The 17,733-nt window shown below is 38.9% G+C and overlaps 1 protein-coding gene across 1 annotated transcript in view; it reads left to right on the top strand.

Moving 5' to 3' along the window:
• Nucleotides 1–17,733, top strand: part of hydin (HYDIN axonemal central pair apparatus protein) — a 78,412-nt gene that overhangs the window by 23,961 nt on the left and 36,718 nt on the right. Inside the window, exons 17-31 of the mRNA XM_079345818.1 lie at nt 1,122–1,286; nt 1,384–1,536; nt 4,557–4,795; nt 4,908–5,202; nt 5,319–5,462; nt 5,788–5,931; nt 7,245–7,337; nt 8,168–8,388; nt 11,629–11,686; nt 12,873–13,082; nt 14,106–14,348; nt 14,523–14,697; nt 15,104–15,237; nt 16,528–16,655; nt 17,440–17,576. Of these exons, the coding sequence (XP_079201944.1) occupies nt 1,122–1,286; nt 1,384–1,536; nt 4,557–4,795; nt 4,908–5,202; nt 5,319–5,462; nt 5,788–5,931; nt 7,245–7,337; nt 8,168–8,388; nt 11,629–11,686; nt 12,873–13,082; nt 14,106–14,348; nt 14,523–14,697; nt 15,104–15,237; nt 16,528–16,655; nt 17,440–17,576 (2,539 nt within the window). The remainder of the gene's footprint in view (nt 1–1,121; nt 1,287–1,383; nt 1,537–4,556; nt 4,796–4,907; nt 5,203–5,318; nt 5,463–5,787; nt 5,932–7,244; nt 7,338–8,167; nt 8,389–11,628; nt 11,687–12,872; nt 13,083–14,105; nt 14,349–14,522; nt 14,698–15,103; nt 15,238–16,527; nt 16,656–17,439; nt 17,577–17,733) is intronic.

Raw genomic sequence — 17,733 nt, forward strand, 5'->3', positions numbered from 1 at the left:
TTAAAAATGAAATATAACATGGTATAACAGCAATTTTGCATTAATATAACTAAACACAGTGTAGTGGTTTTGAGAGAAAGTCTTGAAAATGGGTCCTTTGCTTTATGAAATGCAGTTAGAAATAAGTAATACTGAAGATTTGAATATTTTTTTAACAATTTCTGAGGAAAAAGATACATAGTACGATAAAACAAAGGTTCCAGCTTAATAGCTGCATAAGAAATAAAATCATTGGAACAAAGCACAAAGAGTTAAATACCTGTGTGCCAGCTGGTAAATTTGGAAGGTGCTAAAAATGTAGGCACATGTAGACATGTTATGTTATGTAATGTTATTCTACTAGCCACTTGCTGGTTAGCTTGATTGATAACAATAATGGACAATAATGATTACCATAACTTTATATAGCACCTTTAGCAACAGCTTCATTTAATCATCAGAGACTTGTTGCATTGTGAAACACATTTTACAGACATTCATTGAGCACACATTTTCTTTGTTTGTTTTCACTAATGTAACTGTCTGAAATGATTCCCGATTACTCGTATGCCGACGAGTAGAGGAACGTTATATACAAGATTGTTTCATTATTGGTGATGAACAACTAATAATTATTACTAATAACCATAAAAATATCATTTGACGAATATCTTAGGAGGAAGTAAATGTGTAATGTGTAAAATGTCTGCTCTCAAATAGCAGACTCTTCTTAAGATCAAGGTTTGTGCACTGAGCTTTTTGTCACCAAAGTCAAAGAGAGATTCTGCTACCCTGCTTTGCTGCTGTAACACTGTAAATTTCTCAGCTTGCGAGATGAATAAAGGATTATCTTATCTTATCTTATCTTATCTTGAACTCCACAGCTTCTTCCTGATGTCCTCTACGTCACGTCAAAAGTAAAGTTACATAGAATGTAATGTTAAAATGATTGTTCACTTTTTAGCTCAGCTTGCATTCAAAACTGCAGATGTTAAAGGGAGACAACACTGCGGTAATGGCAGCTTGTCAATTTATGGATTAATGTGTGTAGTTGACAGTTTTGCTGTTGATCTTGTCATTAGAACAGGGATTATATTGCTGCATTTAAAACATATTTTCCCTTGTTATTTTTTATTTTACAGGAACATGAAGAGAGTCCATCGCTGGTTTTTGGTAGTTCCACACCCAGAGGTGTGATTCTTCCTTATCGCTCAGAGGAGGTTCCTGTGTTCCTGCTGGCTAAGGCTGTTGGAAGACTGCATCACACTCTACGCATTGCAGTGTTTGGCAGCATCCATCCTCCACTGGTCAGTTGAAGTCTGTGTGAATTTGGTGTTAATAGGATTAAATGTCAGCCTTTCGTCTGAAGTATTTCAAAATGTGTACCTCTTTTTTTTCTTCCAGCTTGTCCCCTTGTCATGTGTTGGGCAGGGACCAATAGTTCATGTTCAGAACCCGCAGTTGAATTTTGGATCGATCCCTGTTCTGACAGACATTACCAGAGCTCTGCACCTGTCAAACCAGTCACCTGTTCCAGCCCACTTTACAGCACGAGTGGTAAGAAACACAAGCAAACACAGACACACCTCCAAGAACAAACATAGATAATAAAGTCTTTATAAAATAAACAACATGACACACACTCTATGATGTACAAGGCAATTTCACCTTTAGTTCTTGTGGTAATCTGTTATATTCAGACAGTTGTCTCCAACCTTTCTTCAGCAGTGAACTATTTCAAAAAATAAAATTAGGCGACAGCTTCTTACATTATTTTGCCTGTGTTTGGTCACACAACAGCAACGCAAAATATTAAAGATGAATGAATCAGCTGAATTGATCTACTTCCATATACATAGCTCAAATTTCAACTCAAAGCTTATGAAGCGCAGAGTCTATCCGAGCCCCTGCGTTAGCATCGACAATAGCTGAGATTATTTCACTCTTATCCTAATGATCCCTGAAACCAGTGTGGCCATTGTGTTCTCTGCCATCCCACCATTGAAGAACGCTTTTAAAGCTTTATTTGCACTTAAATAATGCCTCTGTCACTGCACTGGCTTTCTTTGTTTGTTGGGTGACTAGAGATCATTGTGTTGGTTTTAGTTTATTCATATTTTCAGTTTTTTGGCCTGAAGGCACAACGTTCCTGTGTACTTCAGTGTGATGGTGCTGAAATTTCGGTATTGCAGATGAGTAAAAGAAAACAACAACTTGCACGATGCAACACAATGTGTTTTGTTTTCTATTTTTTTACACAACTGCCCATTATATAAATGAAGGACACTGCTCCATTACTGCGTTTGGCCAGCTGAATGGAGAGGTTTTTAAGGTGCCTTTATATTATCAAGCTCTGTGAATCCCTTGAAAGCTAATGAAAACCCATCCACAAGCAACCAGTAGCTCACAAGTCATGTGTTGAAGACCCCTGGCCGAGGCGCATACTAATGAATGCTTTCTGTCCCAAGATTAAATGGGATTTATTACATACAGTGCCTGTCCAGCTATTTCATTCATTCTTATGGCATTGACCACCTCAACTTCATCCAGCCAGTACTTGTAAACTGTTTTTTTTGTCAGTGACAGATGGTTCTTGTAAGCATCTGAAGTATCAATTTTACCCATGTCTTACACTTCAATGATACTTAAGCTGCTTACCATACTGTAAGTAACATTTGAAGACTGAATTTTTTCGCTGTTCTTGATGAAAAAAAACCCCCCTCTTCATATTGAATTTTCTTCAGTACTGCTTACTTGGTGTAAAATTAAACCTTTTGTCCATGTGCATCACCTTATCAGCGCTGCCTGATATCTACCAGGAACACACTTGTGACTTGAACTATCCCTTTATAATTTCTTATCTGCCATTGACACGACCATGCACACACCGAAGCTCATACACAGGCAACCCTGGTGTAATTGCAGTTGGATGACCCTGTCCTCTCCTCTGAGGCAGTGTTGAGTGAAGGAGTTTCCCTCCTGCACTCTCAAGCACCAATCGATGCAGATTCTCCTAGAATTACATTACATTTCGCTCAATAGGCTGGCAGAGAGCCACACAAATAGACCTTATTATTGAAGCTTGTGAGGATATTGCAGAAGCTATGCATACTTGCATGCTCAGTCAGTGAAAAATATCTTGTAAACCATTAAAACACTCTGCATATAATTGAGCAACCAGAGACGATTCACCTATATAAGATTCAGGTTAGAATGTATTGATTTTGTTTTGCTTTATAATGTCTGACAGGAGAACTGCCTGCAGTGGGGACTGCAGCATCAATGCAGAATACAGGCAGTTTGATATACTGTTGCTAACTAAACAACCTACAGCACTGATTTGGACTCCAAGCCTTCCTGATCTGTGCTGCATCCAAACACAATCAATGCGAATCATGATGTGGGAAGCAGTAGGTTTGATGTGATTATTAAGATTCCAGTCGTGCATCTCTCTCCAGGGAGTCAACCTTACTGATCTTTCTCCTCTTTTGGCTCCACCCACCTCTTTACCATGATCACTCTAGTATCGACCCTAACCAAGTTCACATTCACCAGCTTCAAACCCCCCTTAACAAACATTAAGAAAGAGATCTATGACTCCAAAAGACACAAACTAGTCAGGTGTTTTTCCTGTGGGGTTTAGCGTTTTCTCTTGTCCTCATAACTTTTTTTTAAGCACAGAGACATCAAACTTAATTATTGTTTTTCAATTGTGCAATATTCTTTAGAGCATCTTCTTTTGAACAGAAACACAAATGTCAATTGCACTTTATAAGAAAATGTTTTTTTTCCATTGATCAGCAATCTGCTTTGCTGTTCTGTAAGCAGAGGAAGCGTTCAGGCTTCACAGCATCTTGAGGATGCTCTTTGTTGAACTCCCAATTAAAGTTTACGTCCCAGTCATCCGTCAACAGAGATGCTTTATAGAACATTGATTGTGATCCTTACCACTGCTTGGTCAGATATATATACAGTACAGTGAGCACAGTGAAGGGCTTTGTCTTACGACTGGAAATGAACATTAGATTTACATCTGGTTTCTCATTACATTGGATCCCATTCAAACAAATGCAATCAAACAATCCACAGAGCTATGAAATGGAACAAATATCGAGTCAGTTTTTCGGTCATCAATTTTCAATTGGAAAAGATAAGAGACAAAACATTTGTAAACCTTGCAAATATTTGTAAAACATGTTTTAGGATCAACTCTTCATGGCTTTAATTCCAGTGTTCATCCCTACTTTGTGCTCTACCCATTATCATAATCATGTTTGAGGGATATTCTCTTTTACTAATGCTCTGCCTATAGCTCTGCTCAGGGATGTTAATGTGATTATGCTGCTATTTGATATACACCTCACTCTTTCCAGGTCCATCAATGGCTGTAGCCTCAATGGCACGGGCAACACAGTTAGGGGAAAGTACCCCCACAAGGGAGTTTTTTCCATGCATCACATTTCAGTCATGTACCTATTGTTACTGTCCTATTTTGCAGATGCAAAGATAGCAGTAGCCACAAATGCCTATTAGGTAAGCAATAAAAAGTAACTTCTGTTGTGCTTCTGTTTCCTTAGTGCCATAAAAAGCCCTTTTGGCGGGTTGAGCCCAGCGAGGGGACAGTGCCACCAGAAAGCCAGCTGGAGCTCAAGGTAGTGGCTCACCTGAAGGACACTCTTTTATTCCAGGCCAGGCTGGAAGTATCCATCCAGGACAGCCAAACACACGCTATCCCTCTGTCTGCCACAGGCACTGGCACTACAATTGTTAGTGACAGGCCTTTTGCTCCCAGCCTTGAGCTAGGCACATACTTAAGGTAGAATATAAAAAGCTCAGAGTAATGAAGCAGATTTTGAATTTATGATTATTTGCTTATTTAAAACTACTTACATAAACCTCACTATTGCTGTTTGTTTATGTCCTTTAAGCCATGAGACATGTCAATACCACTTCAAACTGACCAACCATGGGCAGCGAGGACACCGGCTTTATTGGGCTACTGAAGGCCTCCTGCACTCCGCAAAAACTCGCAAGGGGGCTAACTTGTCTGGTCAAACCATGCTTCCCCCTATCTCTGCTCCCAGAAAAAAGGACACTTTGAATCGGGCGTCTTTCCTTTCTAGCAGAAAGCACTCTGTGTTCAGCCTCAGTCCTACCCGAGTGGAGCTTCTCCCAGGATGCTCTGTGGACATGGTGCTGACAGGATCTTCAGACTCCCCCAAGGTGAGACAGTCTGCTTTAGTGTGCAAAGGTGAATAAAACCCATTTTCAGAAATGTATACACATACCCAGTGTGTATCCCTCTGATTAGGTGCATTGTGTATCACTGGCTTTTCCAGGATGTCAGGGAGCGTTTGGTGTGCCGTGGCATTGTGGGTCTCCGGGGCTGTAATGAGCACATCATGTCTGTAGATGTTACCTGTCGCTTTGTGGCTCCTATGCTCAGCATTTCTTCCAAGCAGCTGAACTTCTACATAGAGAAGGTGGGCCAGTAAATCATGAGTAGTATTTTTTCTGGAATATTTTAATTTGAAACTGACATTTTTTAATAGTGTTTAGCTCTGTACTGTATCTTATAAATATTTTTGAAAAAAAGTACATACAACACACAGCAGAATGTAATCGTGTTTGATATGCCTTATGGGCTGATTCTGCAGGAAATTAAGTTAAATCAATGACAGATACAGATATTTAGTTTTGCACATTTATAAGGGTTTTTGGTTGTTGGTTGAGTTGAATTAAAAACAGGAAGACTTTTACGTATACTTTTCATTAAACATCTTGAAATAAGCTGTGTATTATTTACAGGTCCCTGGAGAGGATCTGATGCCCCTGTATGAGAAGCTGATCTTGAAGAATGTGTCCTCTCTGTCTCTCTCCATCGAGCTCTCAACTGTAGAGCCGTTCTCCCTATGTCAGGTCCAAGGAACACACAGCTCAGTGATTACTAAGGTACACGTTTAACTTTTATTTGCCTACTTTTTATTGATTTCAAAGCCACAGATACTTTTTTCTTTGTACCACGATGAATTGAAAAATCCTTTGAACTTCTGTCGTCTACCAAAAAAGATTTGTTTTGTTTTTAAATCAATACATGAGAATGTTTAAGTTAGCTGGACATCTGTATTAAATACTGAGATTAAGTTAATTTTTGATCACAGTTTATATTCATTCAATCAGTTTTGTGAGTATTGTAAGCTTTCGAGACCTATCAGTGTGGCTTTCAAAAAAACTTGCAAAACTTCGACCAAAGTCTTCACTCGTTACACGTTTTATAAACCGATCAAGACTCTCTACAACGTGCATACAGGAGTCAACACTCAATGCATGAGCTTAAATCTGCTTTTAGACCAATGGCGCTAGTGCATGTAAGTGAGGGGCGTGGCTTTTGAGGGGGCACAGAGGGGAGGGGGTGGGTGAATACGGAGAACGAAGAGGATGCTACTTTCAAATCATGCTCGTTTTCAAAAATGACCAACCCTGCCTTTAAGAGATGTAGGAAAAAAATATATTTACAACATAAAATTAATCTTGTGGTTGTTAACAACTACTGTTGCTAAATAGTCTAAACAGGAGTAGAGTTTGTCGGTAACATTAAACAACATTACACCAAACATTGAAACTTGTATTTTTTTATTTCTTTTTCTTTAGGACACAAAAGTACACACAGACAAAGCACATACAACTTTGTAACTACAAACAACATGTACAGACTAAATAAGTAACTTGATAAATAATCAATACAAAGGACATAACAGCTTTGGTGGAATTCTGTGTTTACTTGCTGTTTACACATTATTGGCCAGAGTTGATGATTTGAATCAGATTCTCGAGATGAGACGATCTTCCCTTTTCAAATTTATCATTTTGATTTCTTCACATTGTTGTGAAAAAAAGAATTTTCCTGTGAAAACATTTCATTTTGTGTGTACCCATAAAATACATTTTCATTTTAACAGCTCTGGCTCCGATTGCGAAACTTGATTATATGCAGAATTTAAATCCACAATAAGAACGTTTTAAAGTGTGGTTTCTGGTTAAAGCGAAAGAGTAACAAGGTTTTGATAAGCCTGTGGCCCAAGGCAGGATTACACCAAACATTTCATTTATCTGGTGGGAGGTATTGAAAAGGTTTATAGGATACTTTTATCTGATAACTTTGGGAGTTATCAGATAAAATACAGTTAGCATTCAGGAGTATATTTTGAAAAAAAAAGAAGAAAAACAAAGTTAATTATCTTTGTTTTGGATGTCTCTCTTTCTAGTCCTTGGCCTTAGGTGAAGGAGGGAAGGCTGAGCTGTGGATATGCTTTAATCCAGTTTACTGTCAGGATCGGGTGTCACAAGTCGTGGATCAGGTAATAATATATATGGGGTTTTTTTATGTATATATTTTTATATTATATTTATATTTTTCGAGCTATTGATAGATAGATCCCTTTAGCTCTTTAACACAATATCAGTCCTCTAGATCAGGGGTGTCAAATCTACAAAGTAATGCTAACCACAAGCATTGATTAAAAAAGTCTTGGTTAACTTGCTTCCTTCACTTGCATTCCATATCCGCTATTTAGACAACCATATTTCCAAAACACTTGGAGTGGAAGTGTTTGGGAACTGAGAGGACAAATTTGAGTCATTAGAGGAACGTTTTTCACATTCTTGCTGGGAAAAATGTTCTCTGTTCACAAATGCTGAACAGACATGCAAACAATGGCCATGTACGGATTACAGTTCCAAAACAGCTCTGTATCAAGTACCACTTTCTTTATGCCTCCGTACTGACACATTGCATCTGTAATGGCCTAATCATGACCTGGATGTCTGAGAACCTTCACAGATATTTCCCATGTTCAGGATCAGCATCATAAAGACTTCCCTCCACCATTTCACTCTGAGTGCATTAAATATTGCAGGTGAAGCGTAACAGGGGCAGTAGTATCGTCTTATAAAAAAAGAGGTAATTCCACAGAAAGGTGAACATGATCCAGTCTCATCTTTATGGAACGTGTTGCTGGTATCTAAATCAAGATTGTTGTATCATTTTTCTAAAACATTTGACATTTTAAATACGGGGTTAAATGTTTGTGAAATCATTAATTGTTGAAAGTTATATTTCACACATCATTGCATCTTTTGCAGATGAGGTTCTTCATTATACATTTCCTTACTTTGCATCTTTATCCAGTTCCTAGAGGTACACTACCAGGGACACCCTCAGCAAGACATGGTGGAGCTGCATGCTGAGGTCCACTTTTCCAACCTTCACTTCTCCTCTACCACAGTGGATTTTGGCTGCGTGCTTAACTGCACAGAGACTCAGAGAGTTATCTCAATCACCAACTGCTCCCCACTGCCTGTGTCCTACCAGTGGGCTTTCCTGGAGGACCAGAAGCACGGCGCCATCAGGTAGATTTACAGCAAAAAATGTCCATACACAAATCACATACTGTATAAAACGTTCAGAACAACAGGTATCTGACAAATAGTAAATGGTAGTAATCAACTGAAAGAGTTTAATTACACACATTTTCATCATAGCAGTGATACATTACAAATCCCCTGCATATATCTACATTGCAGTGGATCCTTTGAAGTTCAGTTCCCTGCATTTCCCCAGAAAAGATGCCCTATGGTGTAGAATACAAAGAGGGGATGGAGAAAGTGAGGGGACTGGAGGAGAATGGATTTCAGGCCTTTATTAAAGCTGTCCTTTGGGATGAGTTAGTACTGTGACTATACATTTAACCCTTTGGATTGAAAGCCAACTCCATTTGGAAGTCCCTTGGGAGGACAAATCTTCTGATTTGGTACTTTATGTCATCGTGTGCCTCTCCCAAGCCTTTGCTTCTACTCCCCTCCCTTAAAATGGACTGTAAATACCAGAGTAGTGTTTCTATCCGTGGCCATGAACCAACTTACTGCCCCACCTGATTTATCACCCTCTACTGCCTTTTTTCCCCTTCCCCCGCTTTAATCCATTGGTATTCTTCCTGGTTGCTGCCCTCCTTGTCCTCATATTAGGATTAACATTGCCTATTTGTCTTTCTTCAGCTCCTCCTGCTCCCTTGCTTCTTCCGGCTGTGCCTCTGCTTGCTATAAAATCCACAACAACCTTCTTTTCCCTTTCTTCACTTCTTCCATCTTAGATTGTGACCTCTCTTAACAATCTGTCTTATAGGCCGTCCTGCTAATTAAATGGAGACCTCACTTTGCGCTCACTCGCTCACTTTAAAGTCTCTCGTTCTCTCTCACATAACCTGCACTATCTGCCCATGTTCAGCTAATTACGCTGCTATCAGTAATTATACCGCAGCCCTCGGAGAGGAAAATTTCAATAGAGCTTACTTTTTTCAATCCATCTAACCCACTGATAGATGGAGGCAGAACAAAAACATTAAAATACTGTAACTTTTCTGTCTTTGAACCAGCAAGCAGTAAACTGGAAAACCGACTGCAGGGCATCTGAATAACTGTCTCATCACTTCAGCTCTGGGTGATTGAGAGGATGTTGACCTTTAGCCAAGGTGCAGAGGGAGTATTACAATGGCAAGAAAAGGATTCTTATTTCTTAACATAATCATGCAGTCTTAAACCGGTCACTGACACTGTTGTGTGTGTTGGTCAGAAACAGCCTTAAGCTCTTTGTTTTTCATTGAAATGTACAGGAAGCTGTTGTCTTTGTGTTGTGACTTACAAAAGTATAAGTATAAACAGTAAACTGTTTAATGCTACAAGAAGAATTTCATTCTCTCGACTGAGTTCTTGTGAACACACACAAGCTTCAAAAGCTCATTTTACTACTCATGAGAATGAGGACATTAGCTTTAGTGCTCATACCTCTGTGTTATTTTCCCATTAAAAAGTAGTGTGTCAAGGTAGCATGAAATGGAAAAAGTCACATTATGTCCATCAGTACTTTTTCTTCAATAACAAGCACCATTATTGGAAGTAAAAGAAGGTGACTTCTTGTGCATAAACAAAGTAATCATGGCAAAAGCTCATTTGCAGGGAGGCAAGTGAAGCTGGCTTTTCTCGTTTGTGGTGTTCAGTCGTGAAAAAAATGACTTACAGTACCTTGAAATGGAAAAATAAGTAATAAAAATGTCACGTTATCATAGCTGTTCTACTGTAATTGAGTGTCGAACCCGTGAGAGCCCCTCTATCTCTTCCTCACACTCACGTTGACTCGAAACGATTTGTCTTTAGTGTAATTTTACAGCATCAATTTCTCTCAAGCACTCCTCGCATGCCTTTCTTTCTGTCAGCTGGCAGGAAGTGAGCTTCATATGGTTCAGTAGTTTTTGATGTGTAGAGATGCAGTGCTGGTGAATACAAGCTAACAGTGATATGCAGTCACACCCGTGGTTTGCATGAAGGAAAGGAAAGATGGACAGGAGAGAGAGACAGATGTGAGATTGTCAGAGAAAGGCTATTTCTGTTTTGAGCTGAGCTCTTGCAGAGTCATCAACTGCTGTCTCACCATCTGTTCCTCTCTCCGCACCAGTGGGTTTAAAGCTCTTTCTTATAGGACCCCTGTTTCAAAAGCTCTCATTCCATATTGGGACAAATACGTTTGTTGACAATTACCGTACAAACTCCTATCCACCAACACTGCAGTGAGCAGTTGAGTCAAGGACAATGACTTACAGTACTTCAGTACTTCCATCCACCTTACATTGCTGGAGGTATTAATTAGTGATGTTCTTATGGCCCAACATCAGGCCAGCCTGTCCTCTAATACAGCGTTTAGCTCACACTGACCATACAACAGTGCCCCCTGCTGGCCTGTTAAATATTATACACCCTGTCGAAAGTGATACAACAGCACAGTGTAAAATATGTCAATCCTGCCTTACATGTATTCACACCCTGAAGCTCACCCATCATCACACACACACACACACACACACACACACACACACACACACACACACACACACACACACACACACACACACACACCAATCCGACAACATAGCTAGTGTTTGGTGATTTAATATAGAACTTGTCCAGCCAGCTTTGAGATGGCTTCACTCACTAAATCTCTTTCATTCTCTTCCATGTTTATTCAGCACTTCACTGCAATCTATCCTGACCTGTTTCCTGCTGCTTGCCTATTAAAATTCCTCTTAATTATAGAACACTCTGTTTAATTAACTTGATGGATGCACACAGTCTGATCCCACAGGGAAGGAGAGAGAAGAAGAGAAAGAGAAAATAAGATTCAGAGTGGTTCGGGGTGTGGATCTTGAAGATTATTTTCTTTTTTCAGTCATGTGTTAATGATGTATGAGATATACTATAGATGCTTATATTTTCTGGTTGCATCTCTTTCTTATTTCTTAATTGTCCACCTCATGGACATGGTGAGACTTTCAATTATGCATTTTCTTGGCGATTTGACTTGCTGCTTGTATTTTTTTATAGCCTTGTTCTATTTATCTTCTATTATCTTTGATAGAAATAATTATCTTCTATATTTATTTTTTTAATGTTCATATATTTGTTGTCATGAGGAATACCGACCTTTTTCCAAAATTTTCCCTCTTGAAGAGATGGAGCAGGATACTGCAGGGGGGTTCAGTTCCTCTAAAACATTGTTAAAAACTGTTTTCATTTCTTCCCTTCTTTTTCCCTCCCCCTCAGCCCCGGTCCTGGTGCAAATGAACCGAGCAGCACAGAGAGAACACCACGTGTGGAAGAGGTAGGCAGATGTTCTCGTGTGAACATTCAGGGCTTTCCTGACATTACCAGCCTTTCAGGGTTCATTTAACCCTTTGTGTCAATGCTACAGTGCTGGAGGTAGACCACATGCACATACACAGTGTGCAAAATAATACCCCTCTGTGCAGCTTTGCCCTTTCCTTTCAGTGTGCAGAAGAATGTCTTCTTCGTCATGCATTGATCTTAAATAATTCTGATGTTCTTATACAACACAGATTCATCTTCCAAAGCCTGACTGCTAGTAGTGATGTTTCCAACAAACATACACACGATATGTTAATGTGGAACTCATTAACCCCTGCAACTACTTTATACTAATCTATAACCTAAAAAACACATTCATCATAGTTTGAACAACATTCCCAAAATTAAAAGAAATGGTATTTGCTGATGAATTATTACTTATTTTCTTTGTCCTTAAGTACAAAACACAAGTTGATGCTGTTGAGATGTTGTTAAGAACCAGAGCATGAAGGAGAAGTCAAACATTTTAGGAAAATCACACTTTTGCCAAAATCCTACTTGGCAAAAGTTAGATAGGAAGGTGAGAGGATTATAAATGGAGGTGGATCCTGGAGATAGTGAGCTCAATAAGCATTAATACTTGAAGCAGCATCTAACAGAGAAAGGATCTCATTAAAGTGGAAAAAATAGCCCACCTTTCAGAAGCATTGTATGTCATTAGTCAACCTGTAATATCTTATTCTTGGTCATATGAGGGGTTTTAGATGCTGGATTGATTCTTTTTTTGTGCCTGTAGAAGTGACTTTTTCGAGGCCGTGACTTCACCTGGCCCTGAAATATTAAATATCATATTTTCACTTAGTAAAACCTCAGCTGCTCATTTTTACACATAGTCTTTGTGTAAAAACTTTTGACAAGGAAACATAACAGCACATGTCCCAATGTCCAAAACGTTCCTCTTGTTGAGAGCAGCAACATCCTCCTTACACTTTCTGATGTGTTAATTGCAGTCACAAGTCTTTGACAGCTTATTTTGTATGATATTTATTATTTTTTTTGCACATTTTATGCACATCTGTCTGCTGTTTTCTTTTTTGACATGTTAGAAATAATAACTTTAAATTCAATTGAAGTTCTGTGAATCACTTTCAAAAAGTATATTGACCTTTAAGGTTCTGCTGGTTCTCTTTGTGTTCATAAAGGTGTTTGACATCTCACCCATATATGGTCATCTGCAACCTGGGGACGAGCAGCTCGTTACCGTCTCTTTCTATGGCCACAAAAATGTCAACAGAGAGTTGATAGCGCAGTGCCACGTAGAAGAGGGGCCTACGTATGAAATCACACTGAGAGGAGAAGCATCAGCACTCAACTACAGTTTTGACACTACACACGTTGACTTTGGTCTGCTGGTATGTACGTAGGGTCTTTTTTTGTTGGCTCCTTGTTATACTTTGTGTCTTGCCATCTGTTTGCTTTATCTGTGTGTAACAATAAAGATATTTTATAAAAATCCACTTATCACACTATATCATCTTGAGGGATATTTCATTGGACAGCCACTTGTATATTCTGATACATTTTTTAAAAGTCAAGCTGGGAGCGGAGTCACTTCTTTTTCTACCTTTAATCAACACAAAAAATGGACATGAGGAATCTCATTAACTTTGAATGTTTTTCCCACTTTTGTCTTTTGTACTTCCTATCCTTCTTTCAGTATGCAGGCCATCCCGACTTATCATTGATATTCAAAACAAGGACATATTGATTTTTGATTTAGTTGGAATGAGCAATTCAGCAGAACATTTCTCTGACCTTCTTGTCGGTTCAGCACAATACTTTCTCTTGCCTGATTTCTCTCTGTCTAATGCTCCTCTTATCTCTAAGCTTTTATGTTTTTTTTTCTTATAACAATGATCAAATTTATCATTTACCCTGAAAAAAAAATACGCCTTCTGCATGCACTTTGACAGATTTTGACAGATATATCTTATACTTTAACTTTTCATTTCTACTTTATTTCAATTAAATGTATCATCAAAACCAAGAAGATGCAAATGGAAACAGGAATTCTATAGGTTTTGTGGAAAATAGTTTAACCTATTGCATCAGCCTTTCAAGACCCTGCCCCTAAACTGTGGCAGTGGAGTTCATTGAGAGAGTCGGTCATCTCTCAATTGGAAGTGGGGTTTGATTCTATCTGTAGTCCTAACGTCTTTGTGTCCTTGGGCAAGATGCTGAATCCCAAATTGAAATGGACCCTATTGGCATGCAAAGTGGCGAATTAATTTTGATAGTTGGGATTAATGAATGCTGATGGGCACCTTACATTGCATCCTCTAGCCATTAGTCTATGAGTGTGTGTTTTTGTGTTGGTAAATGTGGCATGTATAAGTGTAAAAGTGTTAAAAGTGCTCCCTGCTTCCAATTTCAAGCTTTTCGATCACATAGGGGAGGCTGAGGTAACCCTCAGAAATACTGGCAAGATTGGCTTCAAATTCAGCATCATTGACCTTCAAAGGGAGGATGAGGAGGAGACTGATACAGAGGCAGAGGGATGGATGAAGGCCCTGGAAGAGGCTGAGCAGCAGCCAGATGCACAGAAACAAAAATACAATGAGGAAAATGAGACAGGACAGGAGGTCAGGCCCGGTCAGCCCATGGTCATCCCCAACATGGTGAGATCATCTTTGTGCTATTTCAGCTCTGGTAGGTTCATTAGTATTTTATGAGTTATTCAGTTCAGTGTGTGTGTTTGTGTGTGTGTGTGTGTTTGTGTGTGTGTGTGTGTGTTTGTGTGTGTGTGTGTGTGTGTGTGTGTGTGTGTGTGTGTGTGTGTGTGTGTGTGTCAGGGTTACATTGATGCTGATGCAGAGCAATGCTTGCGTGTTCTCTACCTCCCGGGAGTTCCTGAGGTGTTTGAGAAGCGGCTTCATCTGCAGGTGGCTTTCCTGCCACCACAGGAGATCACTGTGACTGGAGAGGGAGTGTTCCCGAGGATCCGCCTCAACTTGCCACAAAATCTTTGTATGTATAGACATGAGTAAACACTGACAGGATAAAGTCCTTACTCAGCAAGACAACGAATACATTTACTATACCATCTTTTTTTTTTTTATCCCATACTGTCATTCTTTTTTGCTACGATACAGGAAATACCTATTCATATAATTGTTGTACAATATGCATTGGAAAAAAAACCTCCCAAGCTTTTTGAACTTTCATACATAGTCTATGTCAGTACAGCAGAAGGTTTCTAAAATCGAAGTATTTACTGATCAAGCACAGTGTTGGAGAGCAGAGTCAGTTACAGAGCAAAGCCCTAACCTTTGGTTGTTTTGACAGGTCTCACTTTTTCTCTACATGCTTATAAATATTGAGACACAAGTACAAATTGTTGTTTCTGCACTGGTGTCACTTTGTTCTCTTGCAGCAGAGGAGTGCTACGGTGATGTGGTGCAGCAGGCCAGAACAGCTGTGGAGGCACATAGACTCAGAGAGGAGAGTATGAACGGACAAATCACTGAGGGAGGCGAAGCAACCACAGAGGCTCGTGGCACACTCACCGTCAGTGACTTAACTCTGTTGATGTTATGCAACGAATATCTTCTATTTTTGTTGTTTTTTACCAAAATGTTGTTTGCAACATGAAGAAATATTAAATGTATTAATTATTGTTACAAACAGGAATGCTGCAGATCATGTAGTGAAACTACTTTTTTTTAAAGAAAGAATAAGAGAGGGACATGAGATTAGTAGTCTACATTTATGGGGTTTTTTTAAATTCAAAAGGAGTATTCTTTTCCATATTTGTTCATGTGTTAGAAAATATAAAAATCTGTTTGGCAAACATTTCTAGTGGACTCATTCCAAATACTCTATAAGTAAGAGCGATTAGGAGATACGTCTCTGCTTTGAGTAAACAGGCAGTTCTGCAGGGGTTTCCCTGCTTCTTATCTGTGTATTGATTTTCCAGGGGGTACACAAGAACGATCAAATTCCAGGGATAAGAAAAGCTATTTTCTGCTCATCTGAACACAGTTTAGTGTGTTATCCAAGCAATATACCTGACATTTTCCCTTAGCAATGGCGTGAACAATGCAAACATTTATTACAGCTGATAAGGAGAAAGACTGTGTTGCCCAAGAAAATCTCCAAAATAGATAAAAGCATCATTACCTCCTTGTCAACAAATGCCTTATGACTAAAGTGACTTCCTTATGGTTGTTATTTCGTAGAAAAAGATTAAAGGACGGCCAAATGATTTAGAAGACTTTGTACCCTACTACCACTACTACTATAGTATTATATTTAGAAATCTTAAAATTCAGTGTCGGTGCTGAATTCAGTGAAATATTCTCCTAAAGAATCCTTAATCAAGGGAACAGAGCAAGAAACAGAACAGAACAGTCAGCCTCACAATCAATGTTTTTCACTCCTGGTCAAACTGAATATGTTAACAAAGATAAAGGGTTAAGGCTCTTAGGAATGAGATGCTTCGCTGCTATGACAGTTACGAGTCACCAGAGACTTTAAAGTAAAGATTTTTTTGAACTTGTTCAAATAAAAATCATTTGAATAACTTAAGAAATATTAATTAATATTATTTTAAAACGGTTTATGACACACCATGCTTTTTAACTCCATTATGTGTAGCTACGGCTTGACTCGTGTTCTTGTCATATCTAAAAATATACTTTTACAATCTGCATCATTTTGTACTTTATGTGCAAGAAATACATCAACATTTTCTTCAGATGTTTATTGTTATTAAGTTATTTTGTCTTCCCAGTAAGCCCAGTGTTTATGTGCACACTAGGCCCTTTTTCTTTTCTATCTTTTTCTCGCTGCCTCTAGTATGAAGAGCTGCTTCACATGGAGGTCGAGAAAGCATTGGTCAGACAGAATGCTCTCACTGTGACTGATAGCCTGCTGAAGCTCGCTGACTCACAAGGCTCTCCCAGAAAGTGGCAAAAACTCAGCAAGTATGTTCAAACACAAACTTGTCCACATTTTGCTTGAACAGAAGGAAGGAAAAGAGAACTGTGTTGTGGAAGTCAAAGAGTTTGTGTTAATAACTCATATCTGGCTGGGTATGGTTTTGTTCTGACAGCTTATTTGAAACCATGGGGATCATTATATAGATGGCTGTTTTAACTCGTATCATGGTGATCCAATGAGATGTACACTGTCATTATGCCTGACAGTGTACAGTCAGGGTACAGACTTTTTTCCAGTAGTCAGAAAACACTTCACAGTTGCTTGGTCGTCTCTCAACCGGAAGGTCAAGGTATTGATCCTCAGCTCCTGCAGCCACTTGTCCTTAGGGAGGACACTTAACATCAAGTTGCTGTTGTTGCTTTGTCAGCGGTGTATGAATGTGTATGAATGGGATTATTTAATACTGATGGTCACCTTACATAGAAACCTGAAATCAGTGTGTGAATATGTAGGTGTGACATGTGGTGTAAAAGCGCTTTGAGACATCACAAGTCTAGAAAAGGGTCATACAAGCATAAGTCCTTTTACCAATTGTAGACCTGAAATATTGTTAAGCTAAAAAATGTTTCAATTTTAAATATAAATGTATATTTTACTTTTAATAAAAGAATTATTTAAAATGATAACAGAGTAGAATAGTTTCTGCTGAATTGCACTGAATCTTGGTAACTGATCAAACTTCAAAACTGCTTAGTCATGCTGACGTGAAGGTTGCTTTTCACTGATGTCTATTAATGTCTCTGTCTCTATCTCTTTCCACTCCTACAGGTTTGTGCTCCCAGAGTACGTCTTGGATTTCGGTTTGGTAATTCCAGGCAAAGTTCTCAGTCACCCTGTTCATATCACAAATACTGGGTCTGTCCCAGTGTCCTTCCACGCCAACCTCAAATGTCTAGCTGGGACAGGTAAAAAAATATTTTACACAAGATACCTAAACATTTTCATTTCTTTATCATGGGTCTTATGCAATACCTCATGAAAACACAATGACGACTGTGCAAACTTTGTGATGATGCTCCTGTTGTCACTGAACAGTGTAATATCATAAGAATTAAAAATTAA

The sequence above is a fragment of the Symphodus melops genome (assembly GCF_947650265.1).
Source record: "Symphodus melops genome assembly, chromosome: 6".
NCBI classification, from domain to species: domain Eukaryota; kingdom Metazoa; phylum Chordata; class Actinopteri; order Labriformes; family Labridae; genus Symphodus; species Symphodus melops.